This window comes from Eptatretus burgeri, chromosome 7, assembly GCF_056783735.1.
Source record: "Eptatretus burgeri isolate ZD-2024b chromosome 7, Ebu_testis_v1, whole genome shotgun sequence".
Taxonomy (NCBI): domain Eukaryota; kingdom Metazoa; phylum Chordata; class Myxini; order Myxiniformes; family Myxinidae; genus Eptatretus; species Eptatretus burgeri.
In genome coordinates, this window is record NC_140967.1 from 9259071 (window position 1) to 9278333 (window position 19263).

The 19263-nt window shown below is 42.7% G+C and overlaps 1 protein-coding gene and 1 long non-coding RNA gene across 3 annotated transcripts in view; one reads left to right on the plus strand and one right to left on the minus strand.

Annotated features, from left to right (window-relative positions):
- The window catches only part of LOC147022637 (uncharacterized), a 31014-nt gene extending 23918 nt beyond the window's left edge, over positions 1 to 7096 (plus strand). The window contains exon 3 of the long non-coding RNA XR_015059830.1: positions 6957 to 7096. This is a non-coding gene — a long non-coding RNA (uncharacterized LOC147022637). The remainder of the gene's footprint in view (positions 1 to 6956) is intronic.
- The window catches only part of LOC147022638 (uncharacterized), an 84788-nt gene continuing 71349 nt past the window's right edge, over positions 5825 to 19263 (minus strand). Inside the window, exon 10 of one of the 2 annotated variants that reach the window (XM_085887381.1) lies at positions 5825 to 17407. In XM_085887381.1, coding sequence (XP_085743507.1) covers positions 9675 to 10496 — 822 coding nt within the window. In that variant the 5' untranslated portion in view covers positions 10497 to 17407 and the 3' untranslated portion in view covers positions 5825 to 9674. The remainder of the gene's footprint in view (positions 17408 to 19263) is intronic. The other variant, XM_085887382.1, reaches the window with a different exon arrangement.

A 19263-nucleotide genomic window follows, 5' to 3' on the forward strand; every position in this document is an offset into this window, starting at 1 on the left:
ACTGACTCAAACGACGAGGTTCCGAAATCCAACGACACAGTATTTGCTGTGAGTCACAATGGAAGGGCACGGGGAATCATCTCCATAGTTACCCTAATTAATAATGGCTGATCGAATAAACTGAAAATTCTGATGACTCATGTTACATTTTGGTTTGAAAGGACGGATTTGAAATTTAACAAATGGTTAAATGGTTTTGGTTTTGAATTCACCCTACCTCAGGGTGTTACCCAAGAAAAATCCCCATTCTCAGGTCGTGGGGAAAAATTTTCCAGCACTTTTCAAATTTGACATCAATTTTCACACTGATAATAAGGGGTCGGGATAGCAATTCTGAATATCGTGGTGTTTTCTATGATTCAATTGTGATGGAATTTCACCTGCACCGAGTGAAGAGATGTCACAACCATATTGTGAAACCTCATTGGTTTTGTTCTATGCTCAGGTAACAAACATCCAAGATGGCGGTACATGATATGGAAATTCATAGATGTTAAAAGCCAAGACTGTATTATCCAGCACAATCAAATTTTTTATGAGTCACAAAAACCACAATACACATCAGAACGTACAGCATGGAGTCTGCTCTAAAGTTCAGACTCATCACGATCGTCCCCTGTGTCGATAGGTTCGCGATTCTCACAGTCTCACCACAGCATCCACCACATACCTCGACACATTTCAGTCTATTTTTCCTGCATGAACACTGATTGCTTCCACATCTGTTCGTCGTGCTTTTGCATTTGCAACGGACAAATTTCAGAATGTCTTCAGGAGCCGGCGGTAAATCGGTCTGGATTGGTTGAAGGCCATTTTTGCCTTTTTCCCATCCGAAGTCTCGGGGATTCAATACACCATCCAGCTCTGACCATGCTATAATCTGAAGATGTACACGAAGAGCGTGGAAATGAGCGGCTCGATTTGTCGGAGGAAACTTCTGAGGTTCCAGCTTTGAACACGTCACGATCATGTTCTGGAGTTTGACGTGTCTCAGGTGAGTTCGGTCATGGCGGTCACCACCATTGAACAGAATACAAAACAAAAGAACCCATGCGTCGCCTATTTCTCCTTTCGTGCTTATACTGCAGCTGATGATTCGTGCTTTCACGGCAGCTGATGATTCGTGCGAGCTTTTGTATCTTGACAGATTTCAGCAGCTTTTTGAAGAGTTGTACTTTTCCTTGACCGTAGCACGCTGACGTTGTGTCACACCCTGTCCAAGCGTGAATGAAAAGTAGGTTGTCCTTCTGGGCGGGTGTAATGATCTCACAGGCGTCTTCAATACTGTACAATTTCGTCACTTCGTTTTTCGCCTTCCTGCCTTCCCTTTGAAAGCAAACCGGAGCCATGCCCTGTTCCCAGTGATGCAGCAGTAAAACAAAAATGTCCGTGTCTTCGGCGACTACGGTTACACTTTGTGAGTTGCCAGGGAAACTCATGGCTCGTTTCACGATCATGGTATCTGCATCACCTCTACTGATATGCACTGAATGGTTGCAACTTTCGAGTTGGGTTGCAAGCATTTTCATGAACTCAGTTTTGTTTCTCAAATTGTTGAGGAAAGCGTCCTGGTTTTCGTGAGCTTTCATGTCAGGCTTTGGTGTGACTGTGGCTGAGGTCTTCACTGATGATCGCCGTGAGTGCTCGTGGTCTTTTGTGTTGGACTCCTCGTACCCGTCGAATATCACAGTGGTGAGACCAAATCGCTTTTCAAGGTATGACGCGTAGTCGTTCATTATATCTGCATACGATGTCCCCCTTTTCCATCGTACGCGGTGTACGAGCCATCCACCATCTATGACGACAATAGGTTTGGGAGAGATTTCCAAGGAGATGTGATTCGTTATGTCCTTTTGCACCACCTGGGCTAGGTCGGCTTTATCTGCTTTTCTCATGTAGCCATCTTTGAAGAGAGCTGGTGGGAACATGCTTATCTCATGGGACAAGTATTTCTCAATGTCTGCATCCAATCATTTCCCTTTAGTGCAACACCTGAGGAAGAGAACGCTGGGATCTATTTTGATAGTTTTGTCATGTATTTGTACACCTGGTTGAAGATCTTGCATCGTGCGAACTTGTTGAGAGCGCTCGATTTTGGCATCATTGTAACTGATGCCATCTCAGCTCGCCTGTATTTGAGCACCAATCTTTTCAGCATCATCGCAGTTGATGCCGTCAGCATCGCACACCGTAATAGTTCTTCAATTCCCATCCCAGTGACTTGGCAGAGTAAATATCATCATCCCCTGCCAACTGCTGCATTATACCCATCAAATCGTCGATATTGTACACGTCTCTGTCACCCTCGGTTTCAAGCCAGTGACACAAGCTCAAAAATTGCCCGTACCTTCCTTCATCTTTTGGTCGACCTGCAGTAGATGCGGATGTTCCAGTTTCACGTGAAAAGGACATCAAACATCGACGATGATACCGCGCCTAAACGGCAACGAGATCATGGCAACCATGTAGCCTGTTTCTGACATGGTCATTCCTGGGGTGTTCCCTTTCTTCACACAGTTTCATGAACCGTTCTCTTAACTCCAGCGTGCGCACTTCATAATTTCAGTCCGATTTGGATGGCAATTATCCAGGGCCACCTCACCATACAAGAAACAATTCCCCTTCCATTGGAAAGAATCTTCCCCCGACCGTGGTCACTTCGCATTGTTTTCAGACGCACACTGGTCGTTACCTTCTTGCCTTCATTTATCAGTGTACCTTTTCAGACATTCTGGGTGGACGAATTTCGTACCTGGCTCCGCTCCTTCCAGGTCACGAGTCAATACCTCGTCACCGCGAACCACAAATGCCTGAATCAAACTCTATAGGCCTTTTTTTGTCCAGTTTTGCCCCGCCGTCACTCAATGATTCGTAACAAATGACGCACACTGACACCTCGCGACTATCCTCATCCATACCGTGATGATTCCACTAACAACCTGTGCAAAAACATCAAAATTCTCATAAAACGACTCAAACCAGCACGTGTACCCTGCTGTCACTTCCTTTTTTTTTCTGGGAATTCCAAAAATTAGTTTTGTTTTGCCCCAGTGCTTCCACTCAACTAACGCGTGATTTCCTCAAAGAAATTTTGTAATTTCCTATTCTGAGTGAAATCCAAATGCAGGAAACCGCTGAAACTTCCTCATTAGGCCTACGAATGCACAAAAACAGCCAATCTAACAATATAAAGGGGGTAATATTTCCTGGAAATGAGATTTTCATATGTGGAAGAACTGCGTCCACACATCGATCCAAATGGTCGACCCCTCGATTTTCAATGACCTGGGATTTTTTTTCCCCACAATCTAGGACTGCGGATTTTTTTTTTCTGAAACAGTACTAAACCTACGGATTGTAAAAAAAAAACGAGAATTCTTTCTTTCGGAATTTTGACCAGCAAAACATGCCCGAAGGGGTTACGCGGGCAGACTAATAGGGGGCAGGAGAGGATGCCATGTGAACTCTTACAAACAACCACCTCAAAGGTTCATTCTTACTCACAATAAAACCGTATCACACTCCGAGATTAGGTCTTGATCGAAGCCTTCACCACCAGTGATCAAAGCTGAAACTCTCATCTGCGTTTGCTGAAGACCCGAAGAGCAAGGATACGGTCAATCGTTGACCTCTCTGGTGTAAAGCCTGACTGCTCAGGACGCTGGTGCTCAAGCAGATGTTGGTGAACCCTATCAAGAATTATCTGAGCAAAGCCCTTGCTCGGCACTGAGAGTAGCGTCACCCCTTGGTAGTTGTTGCAGTCCTGGCGATCACCCTTCCCTTTCCAGAGAGGGACAACAAGGCCTCTTTTCCAGTGAGTTGGGATCAAGGCAGAGCACAGAACTGCATGCAATGACATGAGTACAGCATTTCCACCAGTCTTGAGAAGTTCAGCATGGATGCCACAGATCCCAGGAGCTTTACCCCATCTCAACCAATTCATCGCAGCCTGTGTTTCGACAAATTAAGGTGGATTGCAGTTGATTGGATTGGTGCAGTATGTTTATGAAGCCTTAGTGGTTAGGCCCACTGGTGTGGGCTTAGTGGTTAGGGTGGCGACTTGGGATCCGAGGGTCCTGAGTTCAAGCCCCGTTGGCCGCTGAATTAAAATACACCAGGAGGTTGACTGAGCCTGTCATCCTTCCGAGGTCGGCAAAATGAGCACCAGTGTACTGGTAAGGGGGACACTGCATCAGCGGCATAGCCGCGTCCCAACCAATGATGCAACCAGCAGCCACAGGCTGCACTCGATAGAGAGAGTATGTTTATGATCTCTTCATATGCTCTTCTTCAAAAGTGGCATGCAAACAAGACACTATCATGCTATTGACAGCATTGGCAGACAAGGGACAGAAGGCAGAAGGGATACGAAACTTCTTTCACTGGAACGAGTAACAGCCAGCCATATGATCGCTTCCAAAACCGACAACCATTAAGCAATTGTCATTCCTTGGAGCAGCAGGCTATTGTTGACAGTGAATCGTTGACTATGCTTTACCAGCATGTCCGCTATTGGACATTCGCTCGCTAAATAGCCCAAATCCATTGGAATGGACGCATGATGTGGAAGAAGCATTTATTGCATTAAAAGATGTCCTTTCTTCTGCACCAGCATTGGGATTACCAGACTATGACAAATCTTTTTATCTTTATTCGCACGAGACAGCAGGATTCACACAGTCTGTAGAAACACAGGCGCATGGAGGTAAGATGTGACTGAGAGCTGTGACCACAGCACAAAGTTGGATCCGGTAGCTCGAGGATTTCCAACATGTTTGAGGGTGGTGGTTGCAGCCTCTTATGCTGTACAAACTACTGCATCTATTGTCTTGAGGAGCACGTTGATCCTTCGAGTACCACATGCCGTTACAGCTGTCTTTCTGATGGCAAGAACGCAATATTTATCAGCTTCAAGAGCAACCACGTATGAACTACTACTGTTAACAGCACCGAATGTTTCCATCAAGTGCTGCCCGACATTGAACCCAGCCTCTTTTTTGGCAACAGCAGAAGACAGAGCCGCACAACTGTAAGGAGGTCGTAACACACACATTGTTGCCATGTATTGATTTGAAAGATGTCCCACTGCAAAACTCAGATTTAATACTGCATGTGGATGGATCATCGTCAGGAGTATTTTTTATCAGGTAATGCTGTCTGCACTGATTCAGAAGTTGTACAAAGTGGGCCACTACCAGGAAATTATTCAGTGCAACAAGCAGCAATTTATGCATTTTCAAGAGCTTGTTGTTTTGCAAAACATCGTGATGTGACGACTTGCACCGATTCGCGTTATGTTTGTGGAGTAGTCTAACACGAACCCTAACAGTAGTCCACGACTTTGTAATGCTCTGGCATGAATGAGGGTTCTTGACTTCTTCAGGCATTCCAATTAAGAATGGTGCTCTGATGGCAAACTTATTGGAAGCAATTTTGTTGCCAACCACAATTGTCCTTATTTAGTGTGACGCACATTCGGGTGGTTCCGATGACTTATCGAAAGGATATGCTCAGGCAGATGCAAAAGCAGCAGCCAATTCCTCTGACAGCCCGATAGTCAAACAATGTGTATCAACACCTTCTGAAAGTACTCCGACTGGATGACGTGTCCGTTCTGCAGTCAGCCGTTGACAAGACTGAAAGAGATGAATGGATATTTTTAGGATGTGAGTATGACGACTCTAAACTGTGGACATGTTATGTTGGTCGAGTGGTAGCTCCAAAAGCTTTGCTACCGTGGCTTGTCTGATTCGCCCACGGAGGTAACCACACTGGTAAAGGAGGAATGTGTGCGTCCATTGCAAAACAATGGTATGCGCCAGGATTTTCGCCAATAGCTGAACAGTGAACACTATTGTGAAAATTGCTTAATTTTGTCAACAACATAATCCAGTGAAAGGACAAGGGACAGAACAAGCAGCACAAGCCACCACCATCAGTGGTGAGTATAAGCACAGCCTCCACAGAGTATACCAGAAATACAAAAGCATAAGCAGGACAGCCACCACAGAGTATAACTTTGAGTAGCTCAGTTCATTAACCACAGTTCATACAAATGCAAATGGTTTTATTCAAATGCCCAAATGTTGTGGAGATGAATGTGTCCTTGTCATAGTTGACATGTTCACCAAATGGGAAGATGTTTATCCATGCAGGAAGGGGGATGGTTGCAAAAATCTTGATGAAAGATTTCATATGCACATTTGGAATACTTCACAAAATCTCAAGTGAACAAGGGACACATTTCACTGGGCTGGTAGTGAATGAGTTGTGCAAGGCGTTGGAAATAAAATGTTTCTGTCCATATCGTCCACAATCTGCAGAAACTGAAGAAAGGCATAATTTTATCCTGAAAAATAAATTAGCCAAGATTTGTGAACAAACTATTTGTGATTTGTGATTTGCCTCCTTGCTGTGAGTTGTGTGTTAGCTCTCATACGAGCCTCGACCAAGGTATACAAAAAAAAACAAAAAAACTAACATTTAAATGGCCGGATGTTATACCATGAGCACGAATGGCTATACAATCAACATATAACAGCAGAACAGGTCTTTTTTCACATGAAATCTTGATGGGTAGGCTAATGAGAATGCCATCCTCAGCCCCCTTAACGATGAAGCAAATGGATGATAAAATGCTTGCATTCTGTGTTGCATTAACAAGTGTATGCATGGTGTTAGCTTAATGGTTATGGTGGTGGGCTTGGGATCCTAGGATCCTGCGTTCAAATTCCATTTGGATGTTGAATTAATATCAGGTGGGGTTGACTCTGCCTGTCATCTTTATGAGGTCAGCAAAATGAGTGCCAGCTTGCTGGTGTACTGTGTTGGAGTGGCGACTCGTCCAGAATTGTGCCCAATAGACAAGGAGACTGCTTAGGCAGCAGCAATGCTCTGCACAGAGTATGGTCCCAATGGATGGATTAACAAGTGTTGTGAAAGCTTTTCATTCACAGGTAAAAGGAGCATTACCTGAACCAGCTGCGAGTTATTGCCATGGCTTCGTCCCTGGAAACTTCGTCTACACCAAGACCTATAAACAAAAAAACCGCACTCCAGCCAAGGTGGATTGGACCCGACCAGGTGCTACTGACACACACTGCAGTGAAATGCCAGGGTCGACCAACATGGATCCAGTCCAGCTACTGCAAGAGAGCCAGCGGAGTGGATGGCCAAAACGAAAAGATTTGAACTGTTCGTACACACTTTCATATCTCATGATAACCCTCTCATGTACCTTCACTGTTTTTGTGATGATAAACTTGATTGGGTGAAAGGTGCTGTGCCAACAGCTGATTTAAGTAAACCTCATAGTATAAATGTTAACTTACCAAACAAAGAAGCTTGCATACTTGGTAAAAATGGGAGTAACACCAACCAAAGCACACACCACCAACACGTTCAACATCTGCAATCATGGATAAGACTAAGTATACCATTGCAAAAACACAAGAGTGAACATACACTGAACACTTTCTGAGCAATATCTTCACAGCATGCCAACAGTAAGTGTTGGGTTTGTTCGCAACTACCTCACTCATCTAAGTTTGGGTTGCCCCTCTTGGCAGTCCCACTGCAAGGGGAAGATGTGGATTATTGATACGTAGACAAAGTAACCGAACTTTGAGCAGAAGAAAGAAAACACCAGGGATAATTAAAGAAAAAAAAGGCAAAGATAAAAGGTAAATGCAAAAAAGGGGGATACAGTTGTACTGATTACAAGGGATGGTACTATTCCGAGTATGTAAGAAATGCACTCCAATTAACAAATATGAAAGAATGAAAGGTATGTCCACCACATTTTGAAGTCATGCACAGAAAAATAGGGATGGCTTATCTCGTTTATCGGAAAGGCGATGGACCTCACTTCGGTAACTCGACATGTCAACATTATGCTGAACATCTTAAAGAAAGGGTGGCAATTAAGGGACTGACCACCAGGGTAAGGATTGATATCGATACAAGAGCAAATGACCTCAACAAACTCTAGCCAGCCTGAAATAATACCTACTTCAGATGTGGACATCGGGCATATCAGTGGTTGCCATTTGTATGGACAGGGTCTTGTTATGTATGATACGTAATACCCCAAATCTGTATTTCTGACCAAACATCTTTCGCGCCGCAGAATAGACAGAAGAGGTCGATTTCGGCAGTTCAAAGATTTTTCATGTGTTTCTTCCCTTTATGTGGTGCTGATAAGGCTGTTAGTGAACTCTCTGCCTTGGCAGCCTCTCAAGAGAAGCTTGCGAATACCATTGCTGAGGGTTTTACTGAGTCAAATGCTGAGATGGTTGCTCTAAGAACAGTAGCTTTGCAAAATAGCATTGTCCTCGATGTTTTCCTGGCTGCACAGGGACCTGTGTGATCGTTGGAACTGAATGTTGCACGTATATCCCTGACAACTCAGAGCGAATTGATGATCTCACAGCTAGAATTGAGGCAGAGGGAGCGAAATACCATGACTATAACAAGGGATGGGAAGTTGGGTCTTGGCTAAATGGAGTATTTGATGGTATGGGAGCAAAGATACCACAGTTTCTTTTAATTGGATTAATGTTAATCATTGCTATTATTGTGATTATGAAATGCTTTTCAACATTATTAACAAAATGCATAATGAAAATGTGACCCAGCCAATGGTTACAGAACCTGAAGAGATTGGAATGACCGAGGAAACAAGACAAGAGACCTTTGAGAGATTTTTCCAGGTTGACAGATTTGTTTGAGGATAAAGAGAAAGCTGAAAATGGTGTGACTATTATGTGATTGAAATTGAGGAATTCTGAAAAAAAAAAAGATTGCCTTCCCTTTATGCTTCAGGCACAGCCTTTCCTTTTTAAATATGCTTTAAAAAAATATTTTTAAATATTTTTTTTATGCTATTATGCTTCAGAATTCTTGCTTCAGACACACGCTACACTTAATGTGCTTCTATTAATAGGCTCTGTGCTCTTTGAGCGCATTCAAACTGCTTCTATTCCCCATGTAAATTGCATTCAAAATTGAGTAAAAAATTAATTTTATATTGTAAAGTAATGTCGTTTAAATCCGACATTCAAACAATTCTTAATAATGATGAGAATTACGAAGTTGGAGGCCAATGATCTTGTATAACCCAAATTGGGGTTATTGGACAATCAGGGCATAACACTTTTCCTGAGAGGATTGATAGTTTCAGTCCTAAGAACAAAGAGCTGTCTATTCACACTGGTTGTCTCATATTGACTGCCTGTCTTCATCTTTCATCGAAGGGTACGCTACGACTGACTAAATTACCAGTGACGGGTGAGATCTCAATGGAGAGGCGGCCTATGAGGTATAGTCATATCACGACCCTGCTCCCAGGAAATACCTGGTAAAGGCTGACTCATCTCAATTCCCCCCAGAAGGATGGTGTATGCTCTTCATGACAGACAAATTGATCCTAATACACTGAACAACAAAAATATTTTACTGGAGATGTGTAAAGTGATTTAGACTAATTTGGTTACACTGATTTCAAAAATCATAACCGTTTTGCTGTATCACGTCAGGATTTTCAGTAACAGAAATATTCCCATTGCCGAGAAGTCAGGATTTCAATGAAATTTACAAAAATTCATTTATTCATTTATTTCATCATGAATGCTTCAAAATTATAGAAATTACAGAAAAACTCCACTAGAATGTAATTAAAAATGCTTTAGGCATTTGGCTTTGCGTTTGTGCTGCTCTGTGTCAGTTTCACGATGCAGGAACCAGCAGAATTCGCCCATCATGTTCGGGTTGTGCCGCCCTTGGTAACGCGTCTCCATGAGTGAAATCTCTTGGTGGAATCGCTCGCCGTGCTCGTCCGAGACTGCTCCCAAGTTGTCAGGGAAGAAGTTCAGGTGCTGGTGTAGGAAATGGATTTTCAGGGACATCCTGGAGCCAAGTTTCCTGAAGGGCTCCAGCAGCTGCTGCACTATTTCTTCATAGTTGTCCGTGCGCTCGTTCCCCAAGAAGTTGTCCGTCACAGCTTTGAAGCTCCTCCACGCTGCCAGCTCTTTGGGGTTTAGAGTTGTCGGAAAAGTTTCGTCCTTCATAATCTGTCGGATTTGCGGTCCAACAAAGACACCAGCCTTGATCTTGGCCTCCGACAAGGTGTTGCCAAACTTTTCCTTGAGGTATAAAAACCCACGCCCATTCAGATCCATTGCCCGTACAAAACTTTTCATCAAGCCGAGCTTTATGTGGAGTGGTGGAAGGAAAACCTTGGCTGGGTCGACAAGGGCGACATGCTTCACGTTGTGTCGACCAGGTACATGCTCTTTTCGCTCTTCCCAATCTTTCTTCGTCCAGTGATTCTTGTCGTCTCTGCTATCCCAGAGACAAAGGAAGCACATGTATTTCGTGTAGCCTGACTGCAGCCCTAACAGCGCCACCACTTTCAAGTCTCCGCAGATGTGCCAGTTGAAGTCATTGTACTTGATGGAATCAAGCAGCTGCCGCATAGTCTCATAGGTCTCTGTCATGCCGAACGCGTGAGCCAGTGGGACTGATGGTTTCTGATTGTTTCTGAAAATTTTGCTAACCCTAACAGCTTTACAATATAAAATATAATCAGTGGGACTGATTGTGGAGCAAAACAGCCTTCAAGCTGTTCTTCCCCGAGTCGATGAAGAGGCGCCAGTCTGCAGGATCGTGATCACACCCAAGTTCTTTCAACAGACCGTTGATGTCACTGCAGAATGTCATCGTGTCTTCCATCTCAAAGAACTCAGCCATGTCTCTGTGACGTGCTCTGAACAAGGATATCTTGGTGTTAGGTTCAAGTAGATTCCACTGCTGCAGCCTTGAGCTCTGCCTCCAAGCAGCTCTGCCTTCGCCTTTGACAGCGAGAGATCTCTTATAAGATCATTTAAGTCTCCCTGGTTCAGAAGGTGTGATTCTTGAGTGTCGGGTTCAAAAGGTTCATCATCACCATCCTCTTCACCACTGCTTACAGCTATGTTCTGATCAGCTGGAGGTGTTGGAACGGGGTTCTCGTCATCATGAGGCACAGGTTTACGAGCAGAGACGCAGTCAGCGTACTTGATGTGACCTTTATTCTTCTTGTTGAAGCCGGCGATGCTTGTGCAGCAGAAATAACAATCATCATGATGATTCTGCGGCTCACGCCATATCATGGGCACCGCAAATGGCATGCTCGCGCGCTTGCCCACCAACCACTGAGTCAAGGTTGTGTGACAGCTTGTGCAGCAGATGTGTGGTGCCCAGCTCTGTTCTTGGTCCCCCACCTTACACCCGAAGTAGTGAAAGTAGGCGGCCTTCATTTTCACTGCTGTAGATATACTTCGCTGTTGATCTTTTTTGGTATACCGACCACAGACATAACAGAAGTTGTCAGGATGATTGGTACAGGAACGCCTACTCATCTTTATCTGAAAGAAAGAAATATAACACAAGTTAACAACAATTGTACGAAATAGACATGTTAAAGACATATGTAAATTTCATTGAAATCCTGACTTCTAGGCAATGGGAATATTTCTGTTCCTGAAAATCCTGACGTGATACAGCAAAACGGTTATGATTTTTGAAATCAGCGTACCCAAATTAGTCTTAATCACTTTACACATCTCCAGTAAAAAAAAATTTTTGAAATTTGTTGTTCAGTGATATCAACTTGAATTGAAGATTTCCAAATTTGAAAATGTGTTATTGTTCTTTATAGGATAAAAGGAGGAAATTGTAAAAGTGAAGTCCAACTTTTGGATTTCTCTTAATGGTTGCACATTAAATATACACTGTTTTGATACTTTATTGAACTTCGAAGCTAAATGTTTCTTTGAAAAATAAAACAACTTGCTGAAACTCAGAGCCACAGTAAAATAGTTGCAAAAATCTTTCAGCTCATGAGATAAGCTGGGCGAGTAAGTAAACACGTCTTGTATTTCACAATTCAGGAACCACCTGAATGTGCATTACTATATATTATTTAAACAGCTTTATGAAGGCAATAATTGTAAGAAATATATTCCTTTAAAGTTGATTTGAATTCATTGCAGGAATTTAGATAGATATCCATGTATCAATTATATATTCTCCATTCAGCTTTTAATTATTGAATGGACAATGTGTCGTTATATTATTGGCTTATATTAGAATGTGTTAATTGATTAATGACTGCGAAATTGTGAGTCATGCAGTTGTGTACGGTAAGGGTGACATCAAGTACCAAGCTTCGTGCATTTAATTGAGATCGCCCAAACCACACTTTTCAACCTTTTCTTACCATTTGAAATTCATCCTTGGAATTATATATGCTTTATAATATGAATACAAGTCTCTGATAATCTGCTAAAAAGATCGAGTGTTAATTGTACAAGCAAGCTTCTTTTGAGATGTTTTGTTTAATCCCATAAAACATTGAAAATTTTGCAAAATAATCATGAGCCTTGAAAAAAACTTGTAAACACAAGATGTTGAAAGAAATTTCCACACATTTCTGACAAAATGTGTTGAAAACATATCACTTCAAAACGTATAAATATGAAATTTGTGAGGCTGAAAAAGGTTTTTTCATTTTCCTGGGACATGGATAATTCAAGTTTTTTTTGCTATCAGACTTTTGTGTTTTGTGAATTTGCTTATCCTTGCAATAAATGTTCTAAATTCCAAACCTGAGGAGTTTATTCGATCTGAGGAAATAAATTCCACAACATTGGGGGAACAAAGAGAAATGAAAGTGTGAAGGTGAGGAGTGATTCTTGATTTTTGTCGTTTCACCAGAAGGGGGTTGCTGGCGGATATAGAGCGCTCGACGGAAATATGGGGGGGGGGGGGGGGAGACAGATCACAGACATAGTGGGGGAGGCGAGGCTCGAGGGGAGATGGTAGAAATCAGAAAGGCCAAAGACCTGCTTTTGGTGAGCAAGTGAGAGACCCAAAGACTCAGCTTCATTGCAGGAGATACCAATGATCCTAAATGCCTTGGTTTCCACAGCTTGAAGCCGAGAAAGGTGTGAAACGGAGGCAACAGCCCAGAGGGGCAAACAGCACTCCATCAGGCTGCGGATGAAAGCTTTGTATGTGGTCAGGTGCTCAGGCGTGCCAAGGAAGGCACGATGTAGGATGCTCAGTCGGCGACTGGCTTTGGAGGCCAGCTTGGAAATGTGGCTTTCCCAGAAGAGATCATGGAAAATATTGAGACCCAAAAGCTTGAATAAAAGGACTTCTTCAATCGGATTATTAAGAAGGGGGAGGGGAGGGGTTCCATACAGTCCTTTTGGAGAGACAGAGAGAGAAAGTGAGATTTGTCAGGATTGAAAGACATGTTCCACGTGTTGGACCAGCTTGTGATTTTTCTCCAGATCTTCGGAGTGAAGAGGCTGCTGCCTGTCGATCTGAGGGATGACATGGTACAGCAAAGGATGGAGTCGTCAGCACAGCAAAGAGATAGAGGATTTTCTGGAGAGTCGAAGAGATCCTTGATGGAAACCAGAAAAAGCACAGTGCACAGAACATTACCTTGAGGAACTCCAGCATGGACATTGTAGAAACATTTTATCATGATGGGTTTATAAAAATAAAATATATTAATCCTGAAATAAATGTACTCAAATATGATATGATGTTTTAAGTATGTATCCATTTGGAATTAACAATTACATTGTATCTCCTCTATATGGAAAGATCACCTGTATATTAAATGTGTAAACAGGTTGAACTTTGCTAGTAAGTTGAATATAAAGAAGAATTGCCTGCCATGTGGAACGATCTTGAGAATTTTGTATGGAAGACACAAACAAGTTGGAATGTGGATTTGAGAAGGTCTGGTCACTTCAAGATAATATATCTTCCCAGTTTTGGGAGAAGCAGACTGATTTTTAACCTACATAAGATGGAAACTTGTTTTAATGGCCATTAGAGTTGTTGTTTGACGTCATTCAAGAACTCTGTGCGATTAATATGTCTGGGTTTGAATATGTGTTCCACCCATTAAAGCAGGAGCTGTCAAAGAAGACTGAAGATAAGGTTCACCTGGAAATTGCCAAGATTGGGCAACTGGCGTCAGCATCAGAAAATTATTAAAACAAGTGGTGCCAGGCACAACAAATCCCACCCATTTAAGGCATAAAGTTATTTTGGGGATCAAATTTAAATTTGATACATCCTGAACCCCGATCTTCACAAATATGCATTTTTCACGATAGGATTGTTCGGATTTTAAGTCACAAATAGAATAAGGTTCACTATAAGCTTAGTTTGAAGTAAATCGGATCATTTTTGACGAAGTTATGAGCGAAAAACTGTTTTGACCTTTTCGTGACGTGACCTTGACCTTTGACCTAATTGGGCCCAAAAGTTAATGGGGTCATCCGAGGTTCATTACCCACCTGTGGATACAATTTGACAGTGTTTGAGCCAGCCGTTTTCCCGTAAAGTTGTATTTTCGTAACCATGTTTTAGTTTTAATGGAAAATTTGTAATTTTGACCAATGACCATGACCCCCAAAACTTCAGACCCTACCGATCTCACAAATATGCATTTTTCACTCTCGGAATGGGTAGGATTATAAGTGACAAATAGAATAAGGTTCACAAAAAGCTTTGTTTGAAGTAAATCAGATCATTTTTGACGAAGTTATTAGCGAAAAACGATTTTGATATTTTCGTGACCTTGACCTTTGATCCAATTGGACCCAAAAGTTAATGGGGTCGGCCAAGGTTCATTGCCCACCTGTGGATTAAATTTGATAGTGTTTGCGAAAGCAGTTTTGCCGTAAAGTTGCTAACAGACAGACAAACAAACCGGACAATGACAATATCCTGCTCCCTCCCGGATAAAAACTGTCTCACTGGAACCTATATAAAGACGAATATTCTTTGGTTATGTTGAGAGATCTGGAACTTGTATGAATTGTCCAGGATCTTCTGTGCTGGCACATATAATCTATTTGCTTGTTCAATAAATGTTTTAAAATTGTACTGAAGTTCTGTATCTGTATCTACAACAGGAAGAGGGGATGAAAGAACTCCATTAAGGGCAACGTGTTGACTGAGACAGTTGAGGAAGTCTGCGAGCCATTAGTGGAGATTGCGTTGGATACCATCGGAAGAGAGTTTGGTGAGCAGGGTTAGGGTTATGGGGTGCTAGACCCTCAGGGCAGTGTGCCAGACCGTATCGAAAGCTCGCTATATGTCTAAGGAGATGGCTGTGATCTCATGTCTGGCATTGAGGACCTCCATCCATTGTTGGGAAAGCAGAATGTCCAGGGTAGAGTGACTTGGTCTGAATCAAAATTGATGATCGGAAATGAAGTCTTTGGAAAAATTGAAGGATTTGATGTCAGAAGAAACGATGGATTCCTTGACCTTGCTTATGATTGGGAATGGGCTGATTTGTCTGAAGTTGCAGGGATATGTTTTTGCACTTTTTGATGCAGAGTGGGAATGTTTGCTGATTTTCAGGCAGATGACAGATGACCTTGAGTAAATGAGATGGTGAGCAAGAGCAGAAGAGCAGTTTTTTTAGGACACGTGAGCTGCTGCCCTCTGGACCGGTTGCAGAATCTGAGTCGAGGTTTGACAGCAAGCTCTCCACCCTGTCAGGAGAAAAGGACACAGAGTCCAGGAACAGCTGGGTATGATTGGGTAAGGTGGGTACACAGAGTGATGGGTTTGGGATGCAAGATTTAGAAGCAAACACTGAGTTTAGGCATTCAGCCTTTTCACGTGCAGTGTTAGCTGTGCGGCCATTTGAGGTCAGGGAGAAGATGGAGGGGGAACATCCACCAGAAAAAGACGTAACGAGAAGGGCACTCGGTAGAGCACATACCTCCACCACGTAATGCCTGATCCACGAGAACATATTGGGCCCATACCTTTTTGAAATATGATGCAATACAGCACAATATTGTTTTTAGCCTTATCTCTCAATGGTGAAGAATCACTTTAAAAATTCTCGTAGTCTGATCCGGATCTTCACCAAAATCAAATCAATTCCTCCTTGTCACACACCCAACCTGTCCACTGAGTTTCATCGGAATCTGTTCACAACTATTTGTGATATTGTGCTAAATATCGTTTTTTGCCCTATCTCTCAATGGTGAAGTCACTTAAAATATTCGAGTAGTGGGATCTCGATCTTCACCAAAATCTAATCAGTTCGTCCTTGTCACACTCCGAACCTCTCCACAAAATTTCATCTGGAGCTGTCAACACAGACGGAGGGACGGGCAATTGGTTGAGGGAAGGAAGGATGACGGGGTGGGAGCAAGAGGGAGTGAAGGATGAGGCGTGGAAGTGAGGTGTCAAATGAGAAGTGAAGGGAGAGAAGAGGCAAGGGGAAATGGAGGCCATGGTTGAAGAGTCGAGAGAACGAAGGAGGTAGGTGAAGGGTCAAGTACGATTTGTCATCTTTTGGGGGATTTCCATCTGTCTTTTTGGGGATCTCTCTTTACTGTGGCAGCCCAATTTTTTTCCGTCTCGGAGTCCCTCGGGTAGTGCTGCACCTACGCTCACGAGTGACAGCCTACGGCCACACAACAAACCATCTTCCTCAAAATTAATCTTCAAGAAATTGATATTTATGTCGATGGAGATTGGACATCAACTGAGCTGTTCAAATGGGGGTAACATGGTGTCTTGAAACCATGTGACTGCAATTGGCCAATCACAGCGCTCCATGGAGAGAACAAAAGAGAGAACAGCCAAACTCTTTATATTAGGTATTGCAGTAAGAATGAGTGCTTGCATCAAAAAATGAAATGCTTCTATTGTTCATTTTTTCTCAAATTTGACCATGTCTATTATGGATCATCATAACACTGAATCGCAAAAACCTTACATGTATCTCACACACATACACACACACACTTATCCCTCGCTGCATGCTTGTTTCGATTTTACACGTTTGGAGGTGGAGACATCCATTATGTCAACACCTCCAAATCGGCTCGCTTGCTTCAGCCATACGCTCCAACAAAATGCAGCCCAAACGTGTAAAGCACCATGTGGGGACTCACGTGACAATGCTTTCCTCACATCCACATCCATCCAAGCATGTTTCTTACTGTGATATTTAACCCCCTGGGGATCTTTGACTGATCGAGGGTTAAACATGACCATCACCGCCGTGCCTCCACACAGAGCGCCATTTCCTGTGTGTTTTGTATTTTACGGCGATGGCCCCACTTCACACAGGAGCGACAAAGGTTTCATCGGCTTAAACTGTGTCCTGAATCAGATTGCATGAACAACCGATTGAGGTACAACACAATCACTGGGAGATTGCAGATATGGAAGGGCAGAATCCAGTTATTGCTGCTGTGTTTACTTCTTGCTGTTGAGGAGTTAAGGCTCCTCTGAATGCAGCTTTTGAAAGTAGCTTTTTTTGTCATGTTTGTTTCTTGTACATTGATGAGTAGGAGCCACCTCCCTGCAAAATGAAGGAGGGGGAGTGAGGAGAAGGGGAGGGTGAAGGGGGAGAGAGAAAGGAGGGAAGGGGTGAGATATATGTGTGCAGTACAGCATCAGGTAACGTCCTGATAAGCGCTCTTGAGGGGACCGTTGTAAACGAGGAAACCACACGGACGGCACACATCCAGATTAATTGCATACTCAAACAAAAAGGCAAGCCACAAAGTATACCAAAACAACCACAAAGTTTACCTTTAAATGGAGTTATTTTCAACTGGAATTCAAGGGGAAAATTTGGAAAATTCCATTCAAAAATATATCAAGCCACAGAGCTCACAAAATGCCGGTTTTTGCCTTGACAGCCGGAAACAACATTGTGGAATTCTGAACACGACGTTCAATTGGACATTTCTTCATATCTGTGTCTATATCTGGACTGATATCATGAAAGCAGATCAGACAAAAAGATGAAACAATGTGATCTCGTGCAAAATTTTTTTTTAATTCTGCGGGCAGACTGGATGACAACAAGGCACTGCAGGACACTGTGGGCCCGCACCACAGGGGGGTGGGGCCTGAACTTTGTACTTTGATCCATCGACCAGTTTTTACACCTAAGGAGAATAGGATGTACTTTTGGTTGTGTTTAGCAGAGTGACGGTGTGTGACACCGACGGATACTTTTGCCCGTATATTAACACTGTACATAGTGCAGGGTAGCGCAGGTGACTGAACAGTGAACTCTGCACGTAATACTCAACTTGAGCTTGGTAGGACAACTTGAGGGGAAGGGAGGGGTGGGGGGTTTTCGATTTGCATTTGGTCGGGAAACTTGAGGAGAAAAAGGGGAGAGGTTCTCGACTTGCATGTGGTGGGACTTGAGTGGAAGGGGTGGGGGTGGTTTGACTTACCATTTGGTAGGGGGATTTGAGGGGGGAGTGTTACCTCCACTGCAGGTTTACACTAACTTCAAGTCGAGCTTTACCCCGTTACACCTCATGAAGGTATATAAGCGAGAGGCGCTGTCATATTCACAATCGCAATTCCCAACCTATAAGTTTTCCGTTCAGTGTTAAATGGCCAAAGCAATTGTTCAAAGGATCATCAAATATCGAAAGGTTGAAGCCGATATGTGTAATGGGCATTGAGAAGGCCACAGTCATCACACTTCAGTCTTTAGGCTTCAGGCCTCTGGCATCAGCCTCTGTGCCAGTGCAAATGGAATCTATCTGAACTATATAACTTGGATGTAATATTATATGTGCACATAGGTAGTGGGTATGTTTTTTTTCTTCAAACCAGGGTTTTTATTTTTATTTTCGAAGCCATCAAAACAGCAGTCTGTTGCCTTGTACACCATACAAATAACTGTGTAGCATTCTCTCGAGCAAGGGCTTTTACCGTGGAGGTTCCATCGGTCCATGCTATTAATTCCAATATATATATATATATATATATATATATATATATATATATATATATATATATATATATATATATATATATATATATATATATATATATATATATATATATATACATATATATAAATGACAAAAGCAGCCGCGCGGGAAAACAAGTTCTACCCCTTGGATAGATGGTTTGTCTAACTCCACCCACAATTTCTATACCATCACACCATATTTCTATACTCCGTGTTGATCTGAAGTTTCATCGGCCTCTTTTGTAAGGCTAACGCTTTCCGAATCTCTCACGGCTTTATCTCAACTCAAATTCGACATGTAATTTCATTTTTCATCCTGGTTAAGATGGGTTAAGACTCAGTTTCACAATCGGACCAACTGTTCTGAAGCTCACTTGGATCACGAGTAACAGTCACTCAAACCCCCCACACACCGCTTTAGACCCTGAATT